Here is a 22,500-nt window from a genome sequence, read left to right as displayed (position 1 = left end):
AACACCCACTCCTATTCTCTCAAAGCTGTAGCCTGGAGGCAGTGAACCATCTCCTGGTAACCACTCAACAAGGTGTAAAAATCCTCTGTAGGTGAGTAATGTATCTCCATGGTCAATGGCTATATGACCAACACAGATAATCCTAACAGTTATTCAGTAGCACATACAGATTAAGTACAGTGTGTGCTTTGACATCAATGAGCATTGTTATGTTGGTAACAGAATGGACACAATATATGCACCCAGATATCCGAGTCACCTCGCTGACGTACAGTAACAGTAACAGTAATGATGATGTGTGAGAGTTTAAGGGTTTGCGGGTTGAAGACGTTAAGATTCGTGGTGGGACCAGAGAGTGCAGGGCTCTCTCTACTGGAGCAATCTGGTGCATTAAGCTTGCAGAGCAGGACTGCATGTTCAATGATGTATAACCAGGACTACAGCTGTCTTCTTTCACATGCTGTACCGTACCCAGAGTACCACACCGCACCCACGCTCCTCGTTGGGGTGCCTTCAACGTGACTCCATGAGATCCCTTTTAAAGAGAATTTGGATGCTATGATCTGCACCCACTCCGAATGATATCGAGATATGAAAATGGGACGAATCCTATGAGAAACTAAACACCAATCAAGGTCATCCGGAGAGAAGTTCATTTTTATTTCAGCAATGTTTCACTCAAGCATCTTTTGATTGGCATTTAGTTTCTCATAGGCCAGATGACACAATGTCCTTAAAATGCACTCACTTTGGAATTCAGCACACATCTTCCATTGCCCTACTGAGGAACCACTGTAAATGATATTCAACCATTACCACTGAATAAATGAATGACTTACTGGCTGTAATAACTGTGTACGAGGCAGCACATACTCCAGCATGCCCATGTACCCTCAAAGCTTGAATGCTAATTATCGCTAGCCCTCCAATTAGCAACAGGGGGCCCATTCGTCTCCTGCTGAGAATGCTAACCTGGGGGTTTAGTGCATGACCACACACTGTATGAACACACACCACACACACAGCTACAGAAATATCCCACTTACGGACTGGCATACATACTCACACACACTGCAAACGGTGTGCCAAAACAGGAGGTTGAACACGGGGCAGAGTCATAGCTTTGTCAACACATCATCATTATTTTTTCGAGCAATTCGGTAAAAGACAGGATTTGCAGTAAGGACAAGTATTATTTTCGAGGTTACTGTACAGTTTGGATGGAGCATTAAAGATAATGGCGGTATTAGAAGTGTTATAAAGGTGTTATAAAGCCAGCAAGGTGTTATAACAGCTTGGTTAGAGTCACTAGAGCTACAACTCTGTACCCAACAGAGGAGAACAGGCCAGGTTCACCTTCAGGGACACTGAGATGAAGAAAATAAAATTCCCTGTAGAAAGTTAATCTGTAGAAATGGTGGGCCCACAATGAACTGATTCTATCCACTGTACCAACCAAATACGTTAACCACCTCAACTAAATGTTTCAGCAGGAACTGTAGCAGGACATTGTGTTCCCTCAGGCTTCTTCTGCTTTATAGAGTATAGCTTTATGCTCAGTCAAACAACAAATATGACAAAAATGACACTTATCTGTCGATGGCATAAATTCTTATCAAAGGTTCATTTCAGATTCTTCTATAGCTATAGCTATTTTTAGTAGCTATTTTTTTAGCAACAGACATTTATTTTGCTGTGTTTCTTTCTCCAAATTCAATGTACTCTCTCTCTGTAAATCATTTAACGTCAAAACACCTGCACAAACAATGCATCCAGTACAACACATGACCTGCACAGCTGTTGTTGATTGATTGATTGATTGACTGATTGATTGATTGATTGGCCATGCAAACATTATCAGATCTTAAGGATACAGTCCCGGCCAGGGAACAGGATTTTGTGGCGCACCATTTCTCCCATAATGCACCCCACCGACCATATATCCACTGCAGGTACAGAGGGAGAGAGTGAGACAAGAGAGAGAGAGAGAGAGAGAGAGAGAGAGAGAGAGAGAGAGAGAGAGAGAAAGAGAGAGAGAGAGAGAGACAGAGAGAGAGAGAGAGAGAAAGCAGAAGGTTAGCGTTAGACAGACCCCATGGACAGGACAGGGATAGGGGGGAAACAGATAGTGATTAGAATGTGGCTGTTATTCCGACTCAGAGAAATAATTAGTGAGAGACAGAGCAGCATGCGGACAAATAATTACTCCTCCAGTGATCAAGAGAGAGAGAGAGAGAGAGAGAGAGAGAGAGAGAGATAGGGAGCCTCCGGGGGCCTGACTAGTGGCAGGAAATCCATAACCTTCCAACCCGCAAGCCCCACGTGTAGTGTATTAATGTCACGTGTACGGCTATCGAGCCATCGGCCCGGTTAGCATTCAAATACATCACACAGCCACAGAGTCGTAAACCTCGGCCTGGTAGTTTATGGATGTAAAGCTTTATTTACACATAATTTACTCTGTGCAGTGGAGGGCCTCTTATAAGCCTCCCACTGCCTCATGATTTTGTTGCTTCTTCTCCATATTTAAATGAAAAATACTGGACTATGCCACAAGGAAGGTGTTAGAGAGGCAAATTAGATGTTAAAGGGGCAATCTGGGATTCAAACAATAACAAAGCGGTCTCCCTGCCACTCAACAGCTGAGGGATGGGGCTGGAGAAATGTCATCACTCTCAAATTCATCGACGGAGCTGTGGATGCCATGACTGACCATCCATGAGACCAAAGTGATTTCAATCATGTGTTTTAACCATGTTTTGAAGCTATAAAGTGTTTGTTTACAACACAACAAGCTTATATCACGGGTAAGACAGTTGCTAACCTCATAAGGCATATATAAGTAATATTCGTCAAGAATCAATGGCTATATATCATTAATATCCCAAGTCCCAAAATTGATGTACCAATCCCAGATTGCCCCTTTAAAGGCTCCCAGATAATAAATACAGCAAGTGGACAGGAAAAGCAAGTGAACGTTCATTTTGTGTCAGCGGGGGTGACAGTGAGTTATAGACAGTTTAGTGCACTTTTAAATGATTACTCTAAAGTGTTATTATAGTATTGAAGTTTCAAATGATTACTCTAAAGTGTTATTATCCTATTGAAGTTTCAAATGATTACTCTAAAGTGTTATTATAGTATTGAAGTTTCAAATGATGACTAGAGTGTTATTATAGTATTAAAGTTTTCGAACATACTCGGCATACCGTTCTCTTTGTAGCCCATGCCTAGGATGACCTCTGGGGCTCTGTAGTACCGCGTCACCACGTACGGGGTCATCATAAAGCTTGTGCCTGCGGTCCTGGCCAGGCCAAAGTCCAGAATTTTAAGCGTACAATCGGACTTGACCACTATATTGCTGGGTTTCAGGTCCTACAAGGAGAAGGCAACAACAAAGATGGCGGTTAGAGAGACAGAGCTCCACGGGAGGGGCTGCAGTGTGTTTACCTGTTCACAGGTGATATTTACTGATGTCATGACATGATGATGTCATGTCGTGTTATGTGATGTTATGCCATGTGTTGTCATGTGACTGGTGATGTCCTGTCATGCTATGTCGTGTTATGTGATGTTATGTCATGTGCTGTCATGTGACATGAGTGTATCCAGTCAAATTGTACAGCATAAAGGTCAATGGCTACATGGCCACAGGTGGCGTCCCAGGTCCTAACCCTAACCCTAACCCAGGTCCGAGGTGGGCACATGCGTCTCACCCTGTGGATGATGCCAGCTGAGTGCAGGTGTTTGATGCCACACAGCATCTGGTAGAGCAGGTAGGACATCCTCTCATGGTCCAGTTCCATCTGAATCACCTGGCACAGGTTGGCATCCATCAGCTCCATCACAAGGTACCTGAGAGAGAGGAGAAAGAGAGAGGGGGGGGGGGGGGTGGAGGGAGAGAGGAGAAAGAGAGAGTGGGGGGGTGGAAGGAGAGAGAGAGAGAGAGAGAGAGAGAGAGAGGGGATGGAGGAAGAGAGAGGAGAGCAAGGAGAGAGAGAGAGAGGGGATGGAGGAAGAGAGAGGAGAGCAAGGAGAGAGAGGGGGAGAGGGATGGAGGGAGAGAGAGAGGAGAGAGAGGGGGGGGGACATACACTTTCACATCTGGGATTTATGGTATCACTTTCTTTGAAACACCTATCGATAAGGCATTATGAATGCACAGACTCAGGCCACTCATGGAAGTACCGATTATCATTCCATTGTGCATTATAGGACCAGAATCATTCATCAGAGCTCACAGCTCCAATGAGGCTAGATAATCATAATGCATTGCACAAAGGTGTTGAAATGGTTTTTAAACATGCAATAAGCATTAATAACAGCTCAGGGCTCCTTATTAAAGACGGCATAACTGCATTATGTAGCCTACTTGTATTGCATTCGAAAACACAGAGGAATCAGATGTATTGCAGGTAAAGACTCAAGTTAACTGCCTAAAACAAGCAAGCGTTCCTTTGCAGTGCTTCTTTGATCGTTCTAAAAATAGGCCTGAACACGTTCATTCATCATTCACGACCAAGAAAAGCAGCTTCAAATTACACGACCACATCTCCTGACAAGACATCCGGTGCGGTACTCCCCTAATACCGACCGAATTTAAAAGCCAACATTCGTCATTTTGACGGGTTTTTTTTTGCTGATATATGACATCCTGGTTCTGCACAATGTTATTGTACAATGATTCAAGTAAAAAAATGGCCATTTAGGTCAAAGTGTGAGTATTTTGGGCGATACATTCTATTTTCTTAGCTTCTCCTAAAACCTGTGTGAAGTGCGATGTGGCTAGCCAGTTTGTAAATGTTCACCCACTGCACCCAGAGTTAAATATAACCCTCTGAACCCCTCTGAGCTTTTCTGCAACTGAGTCAAACAACCTTTCGACACATTTTATTGAGAATTGCACCTGGCTCTGCCGTATCTGCCGTTACTTTCCAAAATAGCTCTGTGAATGGCTAACGTCACCACTCGTTCTTTGAGCCTTTCTTTTCTTTTTAACAAAAGCGAGGAAGCGAAAGTGGCTGACGTGGGTTTTTAATACGAGTCTTGGATGTACAAACTAAAATCCTTCTTGTCTGTTTTCAAATCAGATTAAATGTCAGATTAAATGGAAGTAAGGATTCTCCTTGAATACGGTATTGGTAATCTGGCGACCTGCTCTAAGTCTGAAAGTGTTGGTTGTACTTACACATCCTGGAAGTCTTCTAGGGATTTCTGTGGTGTGAAAACATTTAATAAACTGATGATCTGGAAAAGAAAGAGAATTGAAAGAAACAGGTAAACATTCATGTTATTGTCAATTCTGCTGGGTGTTTTTCTTCATTTAAATAATAATACACCACTGAGAATCACCTGAATGTCAATGTTTTAAACATATTAGGTGCATACAATATGGCTATGTTTTTATTTTTCTACCTTCAAAACCAAACAGGCCACAGTGCTGCAGAAACAGCCCACACCAGGGAATGACTTTGAAAAAGGAATAGCTCAAATGGAAACACCCCATCTGTACACACAGACACACACACACACACACACACACACACACACACACCAACACCATCACCAGTCGTGCATGTGAGCATGAGAGTAGAGAGGGACTCGGGAGATATGTGGAAGTAACCCTGATCAAGGACACTGCTGAGAGAGAGAGAGAGGGGGGGGGGACACAAACAGGTAGTGGACATAGAGAATGAGAGAGAGAATGAGAGAGAGAGAGGGAGAGGGAGAGGGAGATATGAGAGGGAGACAGGGAGACAGAGAGTTGATAGGATATACAGTGGGGATTGCTGGGGATTGCTGCAGTGTGAGAATCACATCCATGCCTCTGAGCTCCCTTTACCCCCCCCCCCCCCCCCCCTCATTTTCCATCCTCTACATTTCCCCAGGCGTGGAATTCAGACGTGTCTGATCATCACTATCTCCTTTCTCTCTCTCTCTCTCTCTCTCTCTCTCTCTCTCTCTCTCTCTCTCTCTCTCTCTGTATAGGGAATCCTTTTTTAGGACTACTCAAATACAAACCAAAACACCCAACAGTACCATCTGTTATTTACCCCAAAGTACTTCAAACCATTCCTGGGCCTGTTTGTCGTAGGGTGACAGTGGTGTCGGCGTAACCGTTCTGACGTTTTGAACGTTTGGGCGACGGACACACTCACGTTTTTGTGATTGACACATTTCATGAGCACCAGCTCCCTGTAGGCTCTCTTGGCGTGGGTCTGGTTCTGGAAGGGTCTGCTGAGCTTCTTGATTGCCACATTTCTGTCCAGGACGGCATCGTACCCGGCACTGCAGAGACGGAGACAGGAGGACAACAGGGACCACCAGTAAGACACCGAACCATGACTGGAAACTGTGTGACGAGCAAATTCTAAAAAGCTATGACATAAGCAGGATATTTCGTTGAAAACAGCGTAAGTATCATTACTGAAACACGCAAAAAAGAGAGTTAAGGAGTTTGTCTTTGAGTTATTTCGTAGAGAGTGAAAATAAAGGCCCTAGTTTTGGCCTTGAGGCCATGGTCAGTGTGGACAATGTGTGCTGACAATCCAGTTGCATAGGGAGTACAGTGCAAGGAATGCAATATGGAACTATGTATACTGCTGTATGACTAACTGTTATTACATCCCTTGGTACAGTGTAAATGGATTGATGATGACAAAGTTTTGATGGCAGAGAAAATCTATCACATCATCTTGTATTTATTCAGAATGGGTCGGGAACATGAACACAACCTTCACCCGGGTCGACATTGATCCAACACCATGAAGGAGGAAGGAAATACATTATTGACTTCTCTCAGATCAGGCAAAATTGAGGCAGCCATTTTATAATAATATTTTCAGCTGCAACTCAATACACTGCTAAGAGACAGGCTGTTCAGCGGTAAGGAATAGCTCCATTAGAAATAGCTTATGTAGCTAGGTACACACTCCCTATTATGAGCAACTATTGACTTCCTCACCCTCATGACATATTGAAAAAAACACCATGACTGTGAGCATTTAACACAGTGCTGCATGCTGACACCCCTTATCCCTAGAGGGTGTGTGTGTGTGTGTGTGTGTGTGTGTGTGTGTGTGTGTGTGTGTGTGTGTGTGTGTGTGTGTGTGTGTGTGAGTGAGAGAGAGAGAGCTAAATTTCCATCAGACATATTAGCCTGTCCAAAATGTCATAAAGAGCTGGGACCCAGGGTAGCTGTGAAAACTGCATAACAGGGGCAACAGCTACTATGGTGTCTGCTCTTTGTACAACTGAGAGAGCAACTAGCTGAAACTCCTTTGGGTGATACAGGTGAATCTTAACAAACTATTTCAGTGTAGTGTGACCTGTCTTTAATGTACACATGTGAGTGCCTTGATATCATTTTGAGGTTGGAGAGAATGTTACGGAAGCAAATTCATGGGGTATGTTGTCAACGTGTGGTATGAATTGAACACAGGAACCTTTTGGTCCCAACGCCAACATGCTAACCACAGCCACAATGGGCTTAAAGAAAGAGGAAGCTCTCTTTGACTGACTGGTCATTCGTCACGTCAGAGTGTGAACACTCCAGTCACCAGGCGTCAACGGTGGGCTACGTTCACACATACTGATGAAGAACCAGACTCTTTGCTTCATCACTCATGAGGCAACGGGTAACGTGGGAACAGGGGTACCGTCCTGGGGTTATGGGCACTTGTTGTCATGGCGATGACAGGTGGTTTAGAGAGGGAGAGAGACAGTGAGTGTGACGCTCTGTTGTGACCGAGTGGTGAGGAGATGATGTCATCAAAGCTCTGCTTTTAGAAGCATCGGTCCAGGGAGGGCAAGAATGCTACACCCTCCATCCCTCCCCCCTCCCTCTCTACAGTACCACTCTCTCCCTCCCTCCCTCCCTCCCCCCCTACCTCTCTACAGTACCACTCTCTCCCTCCCCCTCTCGTCCCTCATCCTCTCTCTCTTCATCTCCCTCCCTCCCTCTATTTCTATAGTACTTCTCTCTCCCTCTTTCCCTCTCTCTTTCTCCCTCCCTCCCTCCCTCCCTCTCAACAGTACTTTGCTCTCCCTCCCCCTCTACTCCCTCTCCCTCCCCCTCTCCTCCCTCTCACTCCCCCTCTCCCTCTCACTGCAGCCTCTCCGTTCAGGAAAAACATGTCTCCTCATGAACAAGGCAGTAGCAGCAAACACATACATATATATATCAGGGGAGGCTGGTGGAGGTAGAAATCGGAGGACGGGCTCCTTGTACTGTTCAAGCCTTTTAGTAAAGTCTGGGTGTTCTGTGTAGGGGGCTTGCAGCAGGCCAAACCAACAGCTTCCTTTGCCGTTCGTGCCATCCCAGGGGAACCGTAGCTGGAGGAATTCATGTTTCATGGGGGGCACTTTATCTTCCGGACTGTGACACTGTTTATGTTGCCTTAGCATCTGCAACAGTGTTTACTAGGAAATCATAGGGTCATCATGCTACTGCTACTACATGCTACTGGCTGGTTCTTACTCGAAATAATTCATCATGATTCGCAACTACAATCATTCTTTCGAATGAATTGAAAATAATACAAAAAATAGTAAATAAATAAATAATAAAAAAATAAATATATATATATGTACATAGAGAGAGAGAGAAAGAGCAAGAGAGAGATAGAAAGAGAGATAGATAGATAGATAGATAGATAGATAGATAGATAGATAGATAGATAGATAGATAGATAGATAGATAGATAGATAGATAGATAGATAGATATAAATACGTATATATATATATATATATATATATATATATATATATACACCTTATTAATAGGTTGTTATTGTGTAATTACCATTTCACTATGTAATTCAGGTATCAAATACCTAGTCATGTCTGTACCTGTACATAAAGTCCTAGCTTTTCAGAAGCACTGGCCCATACGACCCAGAGGGCCACTGCATCAACACAACAGTCGTGTGGAATAATAGAAAAAGGCAGTAAAAAAGAAAAGAAAAGAAAAAAAATGTGGTTAAGATAAAGGTCAACATGCAGTAAGGGCTGATTGATACTGTATGAGTGTAGTATTTGGAGCTTGTGACAGCAGCCTTAGGGTCAGCAGGATAATAATAACACTAACACTAGAGTTATAGGCTAGCTGCTGCTATTGTTACTAGCTACTACTGCTACGGCAACACAGTGGTGCTTAAAGGGTAGCACCTTTGGCTACCTAACACCTGGCACGGCAGACTCGTTCAGGCCCGGCCACAAACGCTGCTAAAGAGACAAGCTCCTTTTGAATGATAAATGAATTCCTCCCTATTGTTACTGTGCTGCCTTACAAGTCATCTGGCGCTGCAGCCGCTGAGATTTCTGTGAGCCAACATCATTGTAAAGACAAAAAAAAACAGTTTGAAACCTGGGGTGGTATTGGAGATATTTGTTTTGTTTTTGAAGATGATGATGATATGGGAGACATGAAATAAAAACACATATCTGATACCTTCCAGTATTTCTCAGTTAAATCCCCAGGGTTCAGTGCTTTCATCTCCTGGTAAACAACACAGAGATCTACAAAGGGGAATACTACAAATGTCTTGTACTGTACTTTCAAACCATTATAGCAGATGCAAAATGTATGGATAACAATATATATATATGGTGGGCTGTAGTGGTAGTGGGCTGATCAGAGGGGGGCTACAGTAGTAGTAGTAGTAGTAGTAGTGCCCCCCCACCCCCCTCTCCCATTCTCCTCCCTGAACTCAATTTTGGAAGTTGTTGGAGCCAACAGTGAGGCCAGACACTGACTCAGCAGAATGGCACCATAGGAGGAGAAGAACCCATTTCTGAAACAGCAGAGCAGTGCATTACATTTTGCCTGAGGGGCTCCGAAATAATGAGGAACATTCTGGAACTTTGGTCTTTACAGAGGTTGCTGTTAGTGCCATATGAACTTCAGTTACAGCCAAGAAAATGTGAAACGTGAGGATTTTCAGCTGAATGAATCCATATACTCCAGGCTACTTGGCTACTCAGCTCTCCCACTCTACGTTCTACCTGACATGGAGTTTAAGTGTACTGTAAGCCACCTGGTGATCAATAATGGAGTCTAACCCACAAAGCGTTGCAGGGGAGGTACGGCTTTCAAAGTTACGTGAGTAGAGGATGGTGTGTGACCATGGAAACAGCCGAGTGTTCATGAAAAGCTCAGAGCCAATCGGGACGTCGGTAAGACATCAGTACCGTTCAGGGAGCCGTGCGAGAGATGATGATGTCATCATCAACCCCCTAATGCATCCTAAGATGGCGTGTCTAAGAGCTTTGACCATGCTGCAGGTCACAGGGGCAGGAACACACCCGTTTAGAACAGAATGACTAAGGAAAGAGGATCACACACACACAGAGCTACTGAGCCCCTCAGCGGGCCCCGGCTCTCGCCACATTCCTCAGCCTCACCGGCAGAAGTCTCCCAATTACATAACAGAAACAGATTGCATAATAGTGTTGATTTCAGGATAAGGCTTTGCATTGGTGCGTATCCTGTCTGTATAAGGTTATTTAATCTGCCTCAACAGTGCAGTGTCTTTATGAAGTGGCACGGCCAGACGGAGAGTTTAGGTAGAAATTTATTCTATAGTTTCTGTAATAACGGGACAGGGAGTTGACCTGCGTTGTAATTTTTGAATTTTCGAATTTCAAGCACTTTTGAGACAAGGAGCATCATACTTTTCTGACACATAGTGGTGATGGAAGAAGTTATACAGGGAACTAGAGAGGTCCAAAAACCTTTTGGCACATGGCTCACCCTGCATGGCATGCACAACCACTAAGTGTAACTGGTGGTTATAACAATGAATATATGGAATATATCTAGCAAGCTTCTTTTGAAGCAATGCTTGCACACCACCTCGTACTCCACTCATCACCGATGCACCATCATAACAGCCAGCATCAGAGAGATGTCTCAATATTTCAGTGGACATCTAATATTTCAGCATCAAGTTGATGCAAGTCAAGCAACCCAATCAGATGCTCCGCTGGCATGGAATTACATACAAACCGAATCATTATGGACAAATTCTCAACATTACGCCTTTCCCTAGTCCCATCACGTTTCATGCAAAACCCTGCAGAGTCAGCGTTTGCATACCTTTTCCTGACCTCTCCAAGAACCATGTTTGCCAGTGTTTCAATAATCTTGTTTTGAATATCCTTAGAGGTGTACTTAGCATTTTTAGGTATACACTTAGCAATATCAGCTAGCTTGTCGTCCTTCTCTAAGGTATATTCAAACGAATTAAAAAAAAAAAGACCAGCAGCATCAGCATCGGTGTCCCGGTGGTCACGCTTTAAGGTTTCTGTTGTTCCACGGAGCCCTAACCCGTTCACACACAGAAACTTAACTACACCACCATTGCTCTTGACATAATATCGGTTCTTTTTAAGCTGTGTATTACCTACCAGCATACAGTCGATGGTTTCCAGGTGTTAAAACCATGCGAGATAAAAACAACATCCCTCTCATTGGCAGTGACATATTTCCGACAGGGGAAACAGAAGTATGCATCCCGCAGAACAGAGTAATCCAGAAGAATTGAACGATCGTAATATAGCACCGAATGCAGTTAAGCGTAATTAACAAAAACTTAACTGAAGCTAAATTAACATTTAGAACACTAGTTTGTTCCAATCCATACACGAGTTAGAGCAGGTTATGCGTTTGAGTGTGTGATGTTTCACGAGCAGTGGGACCGTGTATGTGCTTTTACTTGCTTTGCCTTGCCATGTGTGTGCAATCTGAGCCATCAGAGTTCATAGTTGTCATAGCAACACCACTCCCCCTCAGCATCCCCCGAGAGACACTCGTTTGGGTGGGCTGAACCCACCCCTGCCCATAGCCACCGCCGGCCTTGGGTTGGTTTAGTTCTGTCTCTGTGCCATGCAGGGTCCACTAGGTTGGTTTAGTCTGTCTCTATGAATACGCAGGGTCCACTAGGTTGGTTTCCCAATCCCTGCATTAGCAGGCCCAGCCTAGCGACGCTCCTTTGCAAATGTATCAAATGGCCTCAGGAAGGGAAGGGGGCACGGGAGAGAGGAGGAGGCCATAGGCAGCCAGGAATGTAGGACATCACATAAATTTCAATAGAAATCATTGACAATATGTCTTGTGTTTTATGAGTTTTGTGTTTTATGTCTACATCAGGGGAGGCTGGTGGAGGCCTCTGATTTCTACCTCCACCAGCCTCCCCTGATCTACATGTTGTGTGTATTTGGACTCACATGGATTGACTGCTTGCCCTCAGGTATAATAAATATTCTCTACTCTACTGTATATTACGTGCTCACTCCCAAAAATGTATCACACAACAATGTATTAGTCCTCATACTAAATCCATGAGAACAGAAAAAGTGATAGGACATCAATCATTTTGAAAGACACCATATCACAATATGCTTCCTTCCTTTCCACAATTATATAGGACGAATGACTGACGGTGACATTGACAAAGCATCAGGGCAGAAATGTCCTCTGATCTATTTGGCCTTTTGACAAGGAGTGAAGGAGGGAAGGCGTGAAGGAGAGAAGGAGGGAAGGCATTTCTTTAAGTGAAGTCTTGGCTATTGTTCCTCTGTGTCTGACAGGAGCTGGCGTGAGGTGAATTACAATGCATATGAGCTGTCTCTCAGTGAGCTTGTTAAAAATTCCCCAGAGTGCCAATCTAGTAAGTGTGTGTGTGTGTGTGTGTATGTGTGTGTGTGTGTGTGTGTGTGTCTCATGCCCAAACTTGCTCTCTTGGTTGACATCTTCGCCTCACTCTTTTTACACTAAACGTCCATTTGGCATTCCTCACTGATTTGATCTGTCAATCAACAAATACCGTCCAATGACGTTCTTTTCCAAGAACAAAGGATTACACAACATCCAATATCTGCCTGCACATTACAGCCAATCACAAAGGTGCAGCAGCTTCATTTCCCCTACAACCATTTCCCATTCATTACACAACCGAAATGAGAATGAAACATTAAAGACGGGTAGTACTCACCAGACTATTCCTTGAGCCCCAGAACCGATGGGCTTTAGATTCTGGTACCGTTTGAGAACTGTAAAGGTGGAATCTCCCACTTCCACACTGTAGAACTGGTTGTCCACTTTGCTTTTGCTCATGTTGTAATGCTTGGCGATGTATGACACATCCACTTGTTTACCAAACCCCTGGAGACACAAACAAACAAACAAAACAAAAACCTTTCAACAATGCTGAAAGAATCCATGTCATTGGTTACTTACCTTGTTGACTGGCTCCTAAGCCACTTCAGCTCATGGATTCATAACAATGAGATCAAAACATAATACGCTGTAGTAGGCTGTATGCAATATAAAGAACAGCCTCCGAGCGTATATCATATTTTGAATGTTCCGTTTAGATAATCTAAATCAATGCTCAACTGACTTCTGTGTTTGACAAGTGTTGCTCTGTGTGATTCATGTGGTTGTGAATCTGACCATGTCCAGACAACTCCAGAGACACAGCACCCATCCTGGGGACATTGTGGGGGTTTGTACAGTATGAGTGGGTGGGGGGGGTCAATGGTCCTACAGGACTACGAAGCTGAAGACAGGGCAGCATAAACCTGACAGGACAGGGGGGAACACTTAACATGAAGTTGCACTGATACCTGTGTAGTAACACTGTAATGACCCTAACATTGTTTTCACATGTCCTGTATCTTAGTCATCATTTTTTTAAGACATACTGGAGTAATGAAACAGTCCTTAATCCATGTGTGTCCTGATAAAAAAACAAAACATGAATAACCAACTAATTAGTATTCAAGTAAAGTCTAGCCCAAAACGGTGCTGTTGCTGTGGTTCTTCAAAGTAAACCCATTACACCAACGACTGGGCTCTGTACTGTAGATCCACCTCTGTGTAACTAGCATGGATGACAGGCCATCCTAACCCAAGGTCAAATCGTTTAACCACTCATGATTCCCCTCCATACTAAGTGTAGCATTAGCCAGGATCACAGCACAGTCAAGCCATTGACCGTCCATACGTGCATGTATAATCTGGCTAACAATCCCACGAGAGCAAGGGAATATCTGCATTATTTCTTAACTCACCAACTGCCAAAGACTTCTGGAACACTCACCACCTAGAGTGCCAAGTGTTTGTGGTATCTACCTAGCAACAACACTTTGATTGGCTACAAAATGAAGCATCATCGTTTATGCATTGGTGAATAAAGTCACCCTGGGCACTCTAGAATGTTAACAACGTGGCTTTATTGACCCTCTGCACTAAACGAGTTAACCGCTTTTGGACTGAAGAGCTACAAGGCTAGCACGCTATCTGAGCTACACGCTCCATCAGGAGGCCTGTTCCTCAGAGCAACAGTCTGCAATTAAACAGACATGGCTAATTTGATCGTGATTAACCGAGATTGGCGGTAATTGCTATCTTTTATTGAAATTTGTGGAGGCTCTAGGCAGCTTTTATTAACTAAAGATAACATTCTGAAAACACTTGATTATCCTCGAGGAGGATCTTAGGATCTGTGATCAATATCTGACAGCATTGGTGGCTGGAGGGAGCTCTCTTAATCACTCAGATCTCTGGTGGATGTCCAGAACAGCAACTGGTTCTATATATAGATATATATATATATAATGCCATTTAGCTGACACTTTTATCCAAAGCAACTTACATTGCAGTGAGTGCATACATTTTTCAGTATATATGGTCCCAGCAGGAATCAAACCCACAACCTTAGCGTTGTTAGCGCCATGCTCTACCCACTGAGCCACAGAGGACCATACATGGTTCTGTCGAGTACATTACTGCAGTAAGCACCATTTGTGGACTTGAAAACTAACATTGAAAACAACCAACAGTGCACACACATCACACACAGTGTGGTCCATACTGACCAAAGGGTCAATATGATTCATATTTCACATTGTTGGAAACAATTTATGACACGACTCCACTGGTGAGAGTCACAAGGGAACACTATGTACTGTAGTACTGTCAAGCTAACAAATTATGAATCTATTTCTTTTCAGCACAGGTGTGTTACTGTTCACCTGTGACTCTTCAGGTAACCTGTCCTCTCCAGCACCAGTGGGGTCATCTCAAGACACAAGACACATCTACAGCAATGAAGGGGAAATGGAAGTGAATGAATACTCTACCTTGTTTACCTGTACGGAACACACACCTGACAAAAGGCAATCTTCACATCCAGGATGGGCTCACTGCAGTTGTATAAGAAATGCCTGCTCATAAATACCTGCAAAACACAAGCAGAACGAGAGCAGTGGGTCAGTGAGGGAAGGGGGGGGTCTTCCGGTGTGTGTGTGTGTGTTTGTGTGTGCGTGTGCGTGTGCGTGTGCGTGTGTGTGCTCCAACCAGACGAGAGCAGGAGGTCAATGAGGAGGTCTTCTTGTGCATAGGTTGACTGATGCACTGCTTGGTCCCTAGGGGTGTGTGTGTTTGAGGAGGGATTGATCAACCCACAGTTCATTAACAGACCGCATACCAACAGAGATTAAGACTTGTCCCCAGTCCCCACCTGCATCTATGGGCATTTAACAATAACAACATAACACACACAACTTCTTTTTTTAATATATTTTTAGGGCATTTCTGCTTTATTGGGATAGAGACAGTAGAGATTGACAGGAAGGATGGGAGAGAGAGGAGGGATGACATGCAAGATAGGTCGAGGGTCGGAATCAAACCAGGAACCTTGTGATTACGTGGTAAGCGCATTAGTGTGCTACGCCACTAAGCGCCCCACACACAACTTCTACATGTCATATAAAGAGCAAGCGTCTTCTTAGTCCAACTCGTGATTGGCTCAGATGAAGGCACACAATGTTGTCGATCTCTTCCGATACACAAGACAATGTAAAACATAGACTAAAGAAACAGAAGCAATGTGTCGATCTCCAGGATCAACTCCTTCATCAAGTACGATGGCTCACAGAGCGGGGGCCAGATAACATGATCGTAAACCCTCAACAAGAATCCCAGTGTGGTGGTTGGAAGCACAGTGTGATGAATCTCTTATGAATAAAGAACCCCTCCCTTAAGGCCTCTCCTCCTCTGCGTCGTGAGGACGCCACCGTGCAGAGCAGTGATACATAAAAAGTGCCTAATGATATCGGTTCCGCCTCGGATAAAGAAGCATTCCAAGAATAGCTGGTGTCGTCCAGGAGTCAAAGACATTATGCAAAGATGGTCAGGCGTGTTGGTATCCCCCATCTCACCCCCCTGTTTTCTACCATGAAACTATCCCAGAAATGTGCTTCAGATTTCAGATTTCATATGTTACGAAACCGTCAGAAGAGACAAAACAATTATTGATCCAGTGGTGGATAGTTTGGATAGCATTCTTACGTAGTTTTGTGTCATACATTCTTGCTCGAAGTGTGTATATAGAGTGCCACCAAAACTGGGATATATTGTTTTACATTTACATTTATGGCATTTAGCAGACGCCTTTATCCAAGGCGACTTACAACAATACATTTGTTTAAGTAAGTGAATCATCTATCCAACAGTCATCATAAGACAATGTAATCAATGCTCACACCAGGGGCCATAGGCAGTCATAATGCCAGTAGGCTATTTTATTTTTTATTTTATTTTTTTATTGTACAAGCAAATGTATCCAGAATTTTCTAAAGGATACACCTGGTCCCCCAATAAAGCAGTACTACAGGCTTCATATTTAAGCCATATCCTATGGGAAGAGACGTTTAAGAACGAGCTAGAAATTAATTTCAGTTTTGGGGCATTTGGGTCACCCATTAACAAGAGAGCACTGTCATGATCCAGAGTGAGAGTTGTCATTCTTAATGTCCACAATTGGCTCAATTGTTTTTTTTATAGACAGCGTAATGTCATTCATGTTTCCACCAGCGACCAGCTCCACAGCCCTTAGCTCAAAATGGAGGCAGGCCCTGCTGTCCAACCTGGGTCACGGCTGAGTGGTCCAGATAGGGAGCAGAGCATGGAGACGCAGAAGTGGCAGCCAATCACAGCGCATTACAGTCTGACCGGGACCATGAAGCTGTCAGTCCGGGAGGCAGGGGGGAGGGAGGGGCGTGGTAAGGGTTAAGAGAGGTCATCCTAAGAGGCAGGGGGAGCAGGGTGGGAGGGAGTGGGGGAGGCAGGGGGAGGGAGAGGCGTGGTAAGGGTTAAGCCGGGGGTGGGGGGGTAAAGGGTGAGAGGGGGTGAGAGGGAGGGAGCTGGGAAGAAAGGGGGGAGGGGGAGGTGAAGTAGGGGTTAAGGGAGAGGGGGTGGGGTAAAGGGTGAGAGGAAGGGGTGAGAGGGTGGGAGAAGGTAAGAGGGGGTGAGAGAGGGAGGGGACGGGGGAAGGGGGTGGAGAATCGGATGCATCACCCCCAACTCCCACAAGTGTCTCTTCTAGAGGTACTGTAACATTGTGTGTGGGCGTGCAAGCCCTCCAAAACACATAACTTCACTGGCACCAAACATAGTTTTGGCAAACATTGGCACCAAACATAGTTTTCCTGCACATATTTTCACAGTATTGGCCTACGTCCTCATGAAGGTCATTAGAGGAGTATTGGATATGTTTGGGTGATTTTGCACTTGAATTCCTATGCTTTTGGATGATGGATGTTTGGCTTCAAGGGTTTTGCTTGGCTGAGCAGTCAATCACTCCCACAACCACCACACACGGTGCTTGGAATAACAATACACACCAGGCTGAGAGGAATCCAAATGAAAAGGAATTACGGTGTATTTAACCTCACACCACATTATTTGCTATCGGTATTTGCTATTAATCTGCAAGGTCAACAGTGACACACAGCAGCCTTAGCTCTCCCAGGTGCCGAATAATTGCATGCCTGTCTGTAGACATAGGATACTGGAACCTGCCTGTCTGTAGACATAGGATATTGGAACCTGTGTGGCAACATCAGCCATTTGCACGGCTCTGTTTGTCTTTCTGGAATATTAGCTGGAATAATTCAAACAGCTCAAACCATTGTTTGTCTTTATTATAATAACAATAATATAATGAGGTTGTCTGAGGGATCTCATCAGAGACACATAGGTAGACACTGAACAAACATAGAGAGACAGAGAGAGAGGAGGGGGGGGTAGAGAGAGAGAGAGAGAAAGAGAAAGGGAGGGAGATAGAGAAAGGGAGGGAGATAGAGAGAGAGAGGAGAAAGAGAGAGAGAGAGAGAGAGAGAGAGAGAGAAGGAGAGAGAGAGGGAGGGAGGGAGAGAGAGAGAGAGAGAGAGAGAGAGAAAGGGAGGGAGATAGAGAGAAAAAGAGAGAGGGAGAGAGAGAGAGAGAGAGAGAGGAGAGAGGGCTGCTAGACTTATTAAAACTCCTCACATCAGCAAGGTTGTGATAACCGCTAAGCCAATTGAGAATGTCCCAATTGAGAGCCTTGGGGGTTACCCTTAATGGACAGCCTCATAAAAACATGAGGCAGAAAACCGTCTTTGTGCAATTGGTGTTTTCTACCAATATAATGCATTCAGAGAGTGCAGGCCTACTTAGGGGACAATTAAGAGATATATAAACAATACAGCGTCCTAAAATGTTACAATGTTCATAATTATACAGCATCATAAACAGGCCTTTACTGCAGCTTCACACCAATTCGAAGTGCCATATGGCACTTTCGGAACATCTGAAAAATCCCCCCAAAAATACGTCTGCCTAATGCACTAGCTGCGGTATGGCAACGCAGCCATCGGCATAGGCCATTGACCACAATATCGTACACAATATCAATCCATTACCAGCTTGTAAATCGAATGGCCACATTGGCTTCATCATGCCAGGGGCGTCATAGTGGACAGTAAGGGTCGACGAAACGGAAGAAAAGTGTGGAGTCAGGGTTACCACAGAGCACTGACGAATGTACGGGGGCCGGCCAGAGATGGGGCTGTTGATACAGCAAGCACAATGATATATGGGTCAGCGGATGTGCGGTGTTAACAGAACACATACAAGAGAGTCAGGAGAGACACGAGGAGCAGGAACTGGGAGCTCTGGAGGAGATGAGCAAGGGCAGACTGAGAGGAGGGCAGATGCAGCAGTCAGATATCACTGGAACGAGATGGATGGTGGGGCACATTGGCCTCAGGGAGGAGGATCGGAACACAGACCCATACGTTAGCAACCGTGTCCAGAATGGTGTGCGTGCGTGCGTGCGTGCGTGCGTGCGTGCGTGCGTGCGTGCGTGCGTGTACATGCATGTGTGCGTATGCGCTTGTGTGTGTAAATGCAAATGTGGGTGATACTGGTGAGTCCAGTATTGACAGAGCTGTCAATGCCTCTGTAACTAAACAGCTCCCAATTATCCTTCATAAAGGTTATTCTCCACCTCCGGTCACTGGGGCTCAAACACTGGTCCTATTCTGACACTGATGTCAAGCACCTGCAGCGGTCACATTTCACAGCTGTCAACGTCAAACAGGAAATACTGCTAGTGGAGGAATCCAATGGTGTTTTTTGCAGATCACTGAATCAATTAAAATACACCCTGAGACACCTAAAGGATACCGTGTCAACCACTGACCCTTAACCAAAGATGCTGGTCTTAAAGAAACGATGCCCATATCTATTGTGTCTCCTCTAATATCATAACCAGAGTCAGTGACCAAATTCACTGAGATTGATTGACACATTACGATCAGGTGATGACCGAAGGCAACATGGATGTTGTATTTTTTTCTTGTACAAATCTGGTTTAAGTTAGAGGAAGGGTTAGAGGAGAGGAAGGGTTAGAGGAGAGGAAGGGTTAGAGGAAGGGTTAGGGTTAGGGAAGAAGCATTTTGTGGTCCACTACACGTATGCACTCACTGCAATGTAAGTCGCTTTGGATAAAAGCGTCAGCTAAATGGCATATATTATTATTATTATTATTATTATTATTATTATTATTATTATTATATTATACATGATCTAACACATTGGCATAGCAACAGTGAAGAAGGCCGACTACAGTACTCTGTGAGTGGCAACAATGGTGGGATGACTTAGCAGCACATTAAAGATAGGGATTATTATCTTAGTCAACTTCAAATGGGTGAGGCAGGTCTCTCATTGGATTACTAGCATGCTGAGACGTCCCTGGAATCCAATTATTATCATTGGGCAGATTATATAGTAGTAGTAGTAGTAGTAGTATCAGTAGCAATAATAATAGTAGTAGTAGTAGTAGTAGTATCAGTAGCAATAATAGTAGTAGTAGTAGTAGTAGTATCAGTAGCAATAATAATAGTAGTAGTAGTAGTAGTAGTATCAGTAGCAATAATAGTAGTAGTAGTAGTAGTAGTAGTAGTAGTAGTAGTAGTATCAGTAGCAATAGTAGTAGCAGTAGTAGGAATAGTAGTATACTTACAATACTTACAAAGCACAGCAGAGAAGGTGCCTCAAGACTAGCTCAGAATGATATTGGTTCATTATTTGATAAAATAAACATCTGAGCACACAAATTTCACTTGAAAGGAAGCTCAAATATTGTCTTCCATATTGTTGTGTTGGAATTACAATGTGCCGGAGGGACATGTATTTGAGTGTTGTCTGTAATGTTTAATAGTGATTACCCATCTCCATCTGTGTAATCATGAATATGAATAGGTTAACAGCTACAGTGTTATATAGGGCTATATAACAGGTTTGCTGGTTTGCTGGTTCTGGAGATAACATATATTGCATGAATCCCCTCATGAAAAAGCTATGGCAAAGATAATCATACCCTTAAAGCTCCCTGGAGTCAGACAACCCATACCAGGCTCCATTTCACCCATGTCACCTAGAGAAACTCAGACGGTTAAAATGGCCAGTTTTTTTTATCATCAAACACCTTCTGGATGTCTCTACCACACCACCTGACCTTTCTCTCTCTCTCTCTATCTCTCTGTCTGTCTCTCTCTCTCTGTCTGTCTCTCTCTCTCTCTCTCTCTCTCTCTCTCTCTCCCTCTCTCTCTCTCTCTCTCTCTCTCTCTCTCTCTCTGAATCACACGCTGGCCATTTCGGCCGTTTCGACACATTTCCCACTCAGCCAATCACTTCCACTCATTTAACAGGTATCTGATCCAACCGCTGAGATGAGCGCGTTGCCTTCATGAATATGCAAACCCCTGGGTGGGGGGAAGGGGAAAACATGGAGAAAAAGTAATGGTAATTTGAATGCTAATCATTCACGCCACCGCCATGACTCCCCTCTCTGATGTCTGTATTTCTGTCTGGCTGACGGAGCCTAAGGCCCCTGTTTTTAATCAAAGACTGCTGCCCACCTGTCAATCACATATTATAACCTAAACATGCTCTCGGTGCTCTCTGTGCTGTGAGTGCATCAAATACAGTCTAGGAATATTACAAGAGAGGCTCAATTATTTAACTTGATTTCTACCAATTATTTTCCCCAGTTGCTACAATACCTCGCAGTTCTTACCTCACCTTTATAAATATGTAGCTCGAGGAAGGAGAGAGAGACAGAGAGAGAGAGAGAGACAGAGAGAGAGAGAGAGAGACAGAGAGAGAGAGAGAGAGACAGAGAGAGGGAGAGAGAGAGAGGGAGAGAGAGAGGGAGAGAGAGAGAGAGAGAGAGAGAGAGAGATTATAATGAGGAACTCCTCATTCCATTCCATGCAGTACAATGAGCCCGTCCTCCAATTTCTACCTCCACCAGCCTCCCCTGGCACACAGAAAGCAGGCATGCCACAATCAACATACAATATAACATAGCTAGCCACTGCCATACAGTACAGGCTAACATAGCTAGCCACTGCCATACAGTACAGGCTAACATAGCTAGTACTGCCATTGAGTACAGGCTAACATAGCTAGTACTGCCATAGAGTACAGGCTAACATAGCTAGCACTGTCATAGAGTACAAGCTAACATAGCCAGCACTGTCATAGAGTGTGCTGTTCAGCACTGGACAGCACAGCTGCGTGTTTGCAGAGAGGTGAGTGGAGCATGAGACTGTGTGAAAGGAAGACACCCTATGTGGTGCAAAGCTAATGCTACAGTGGGCTGGGGGGGGGGCACAGACCAGGACCACAATGCTTTGCAAGAGTGGGGGACGCTCTTATTCAGTGTATTATGTTTATTAGGGGGGGCCTAACCTCTGCCATATAGGGTCACAGGGTCAAGAGGGTCATGGGGTGACACTGCCCTCTGTTTGACCATATGCATACCAGGGGAGGCTGGTGGAGGAAGGAATCGGAGGACGGGCTCATTGTAACGCATGGAATGGAATAAGGAACGGTATCAAACGTTTCGTACCACTCCTCATTCCTTTCCAGAAATGTCTCTAATGCGTCAACCAGGACACGCAATTGGGAACGTGTACTATCGTGTACAGGTACAAGATTAATGAGGACACTGTGTTGACAGGAGAGGACTAATACGTCTTACTCAACAACAACACACACACATTAGCTTTGAGAAAAGCAACATTACAGGACCTCAACACATTTTGTGGAGCGCGGTGGGAGCAGCCCTTGCATTTATCTACGGCTAACTACTTCGTAT

The 22,500-nt window shown here is 44.3% G+C and overlaps 1 protein-coding gene across 6 annotated transcripts in view; it reads right to left on the bottom strand.

Moving 5' to 3' along the window:
* mapk10 (mitogen-activated protein kinase 10) overlaps positions 1 to 22,500 on the bottom strand; it is a gene marked incomplete at both ends in the record, with an annotated part of 48,913 nt that overhangs the window by 13,728 nt on the left and 12,685 nt on the right. For 4 of the 6 annotated variants that reach the window (XM_083670735.1, XM_083670736.1, XM_083670737.1 and 1 more), the window contains 5 exons: positions 3,210 to 3,375; positions 3,717 to 3,855; positions 5,189 to 5,247; positions 6,159 to 6,288; positions 12,997 to 13,118. In XM_083670735.1, coding sequence (XP_083526861.1) covers positions 3,210 to 3,375; positions 3,717 to 3,855; positions 5,189 to 5,247; positions 6,159 to 6,288; positions 12,997 to 13,118 — 616 coding nt within the window. Of the gene's footprint in view, positions 1 to 1,874; positions 1,947 to 3,209; positions 3,376 to 3,716; positions 3,856 to 5,188; positions 5,248 to 6,158; positions 6,289 to 12,996; positions 13,167 to 15,174; positions 15,247 to 22,500 lie in introns of those variants that run through there. The other 2 variants (XM_083670734.1, XM_083670739.1) reach the window with 2 other exon arrangements.

This window comes from Argentina silus, assembly GCF_951799395.1.
Source record: "Argentina silus genome assembly, chromosome: 5".
Classification (NCBI taxonomy): Eukaryota; Metazoa; Chordata; class Actinopteri; order Argentiniformes; family Argentinidae; genus Argentina; species Argentina silus.
This window is presented reverse-complemented; position numbering and strand designations above follow the sequence as displayed.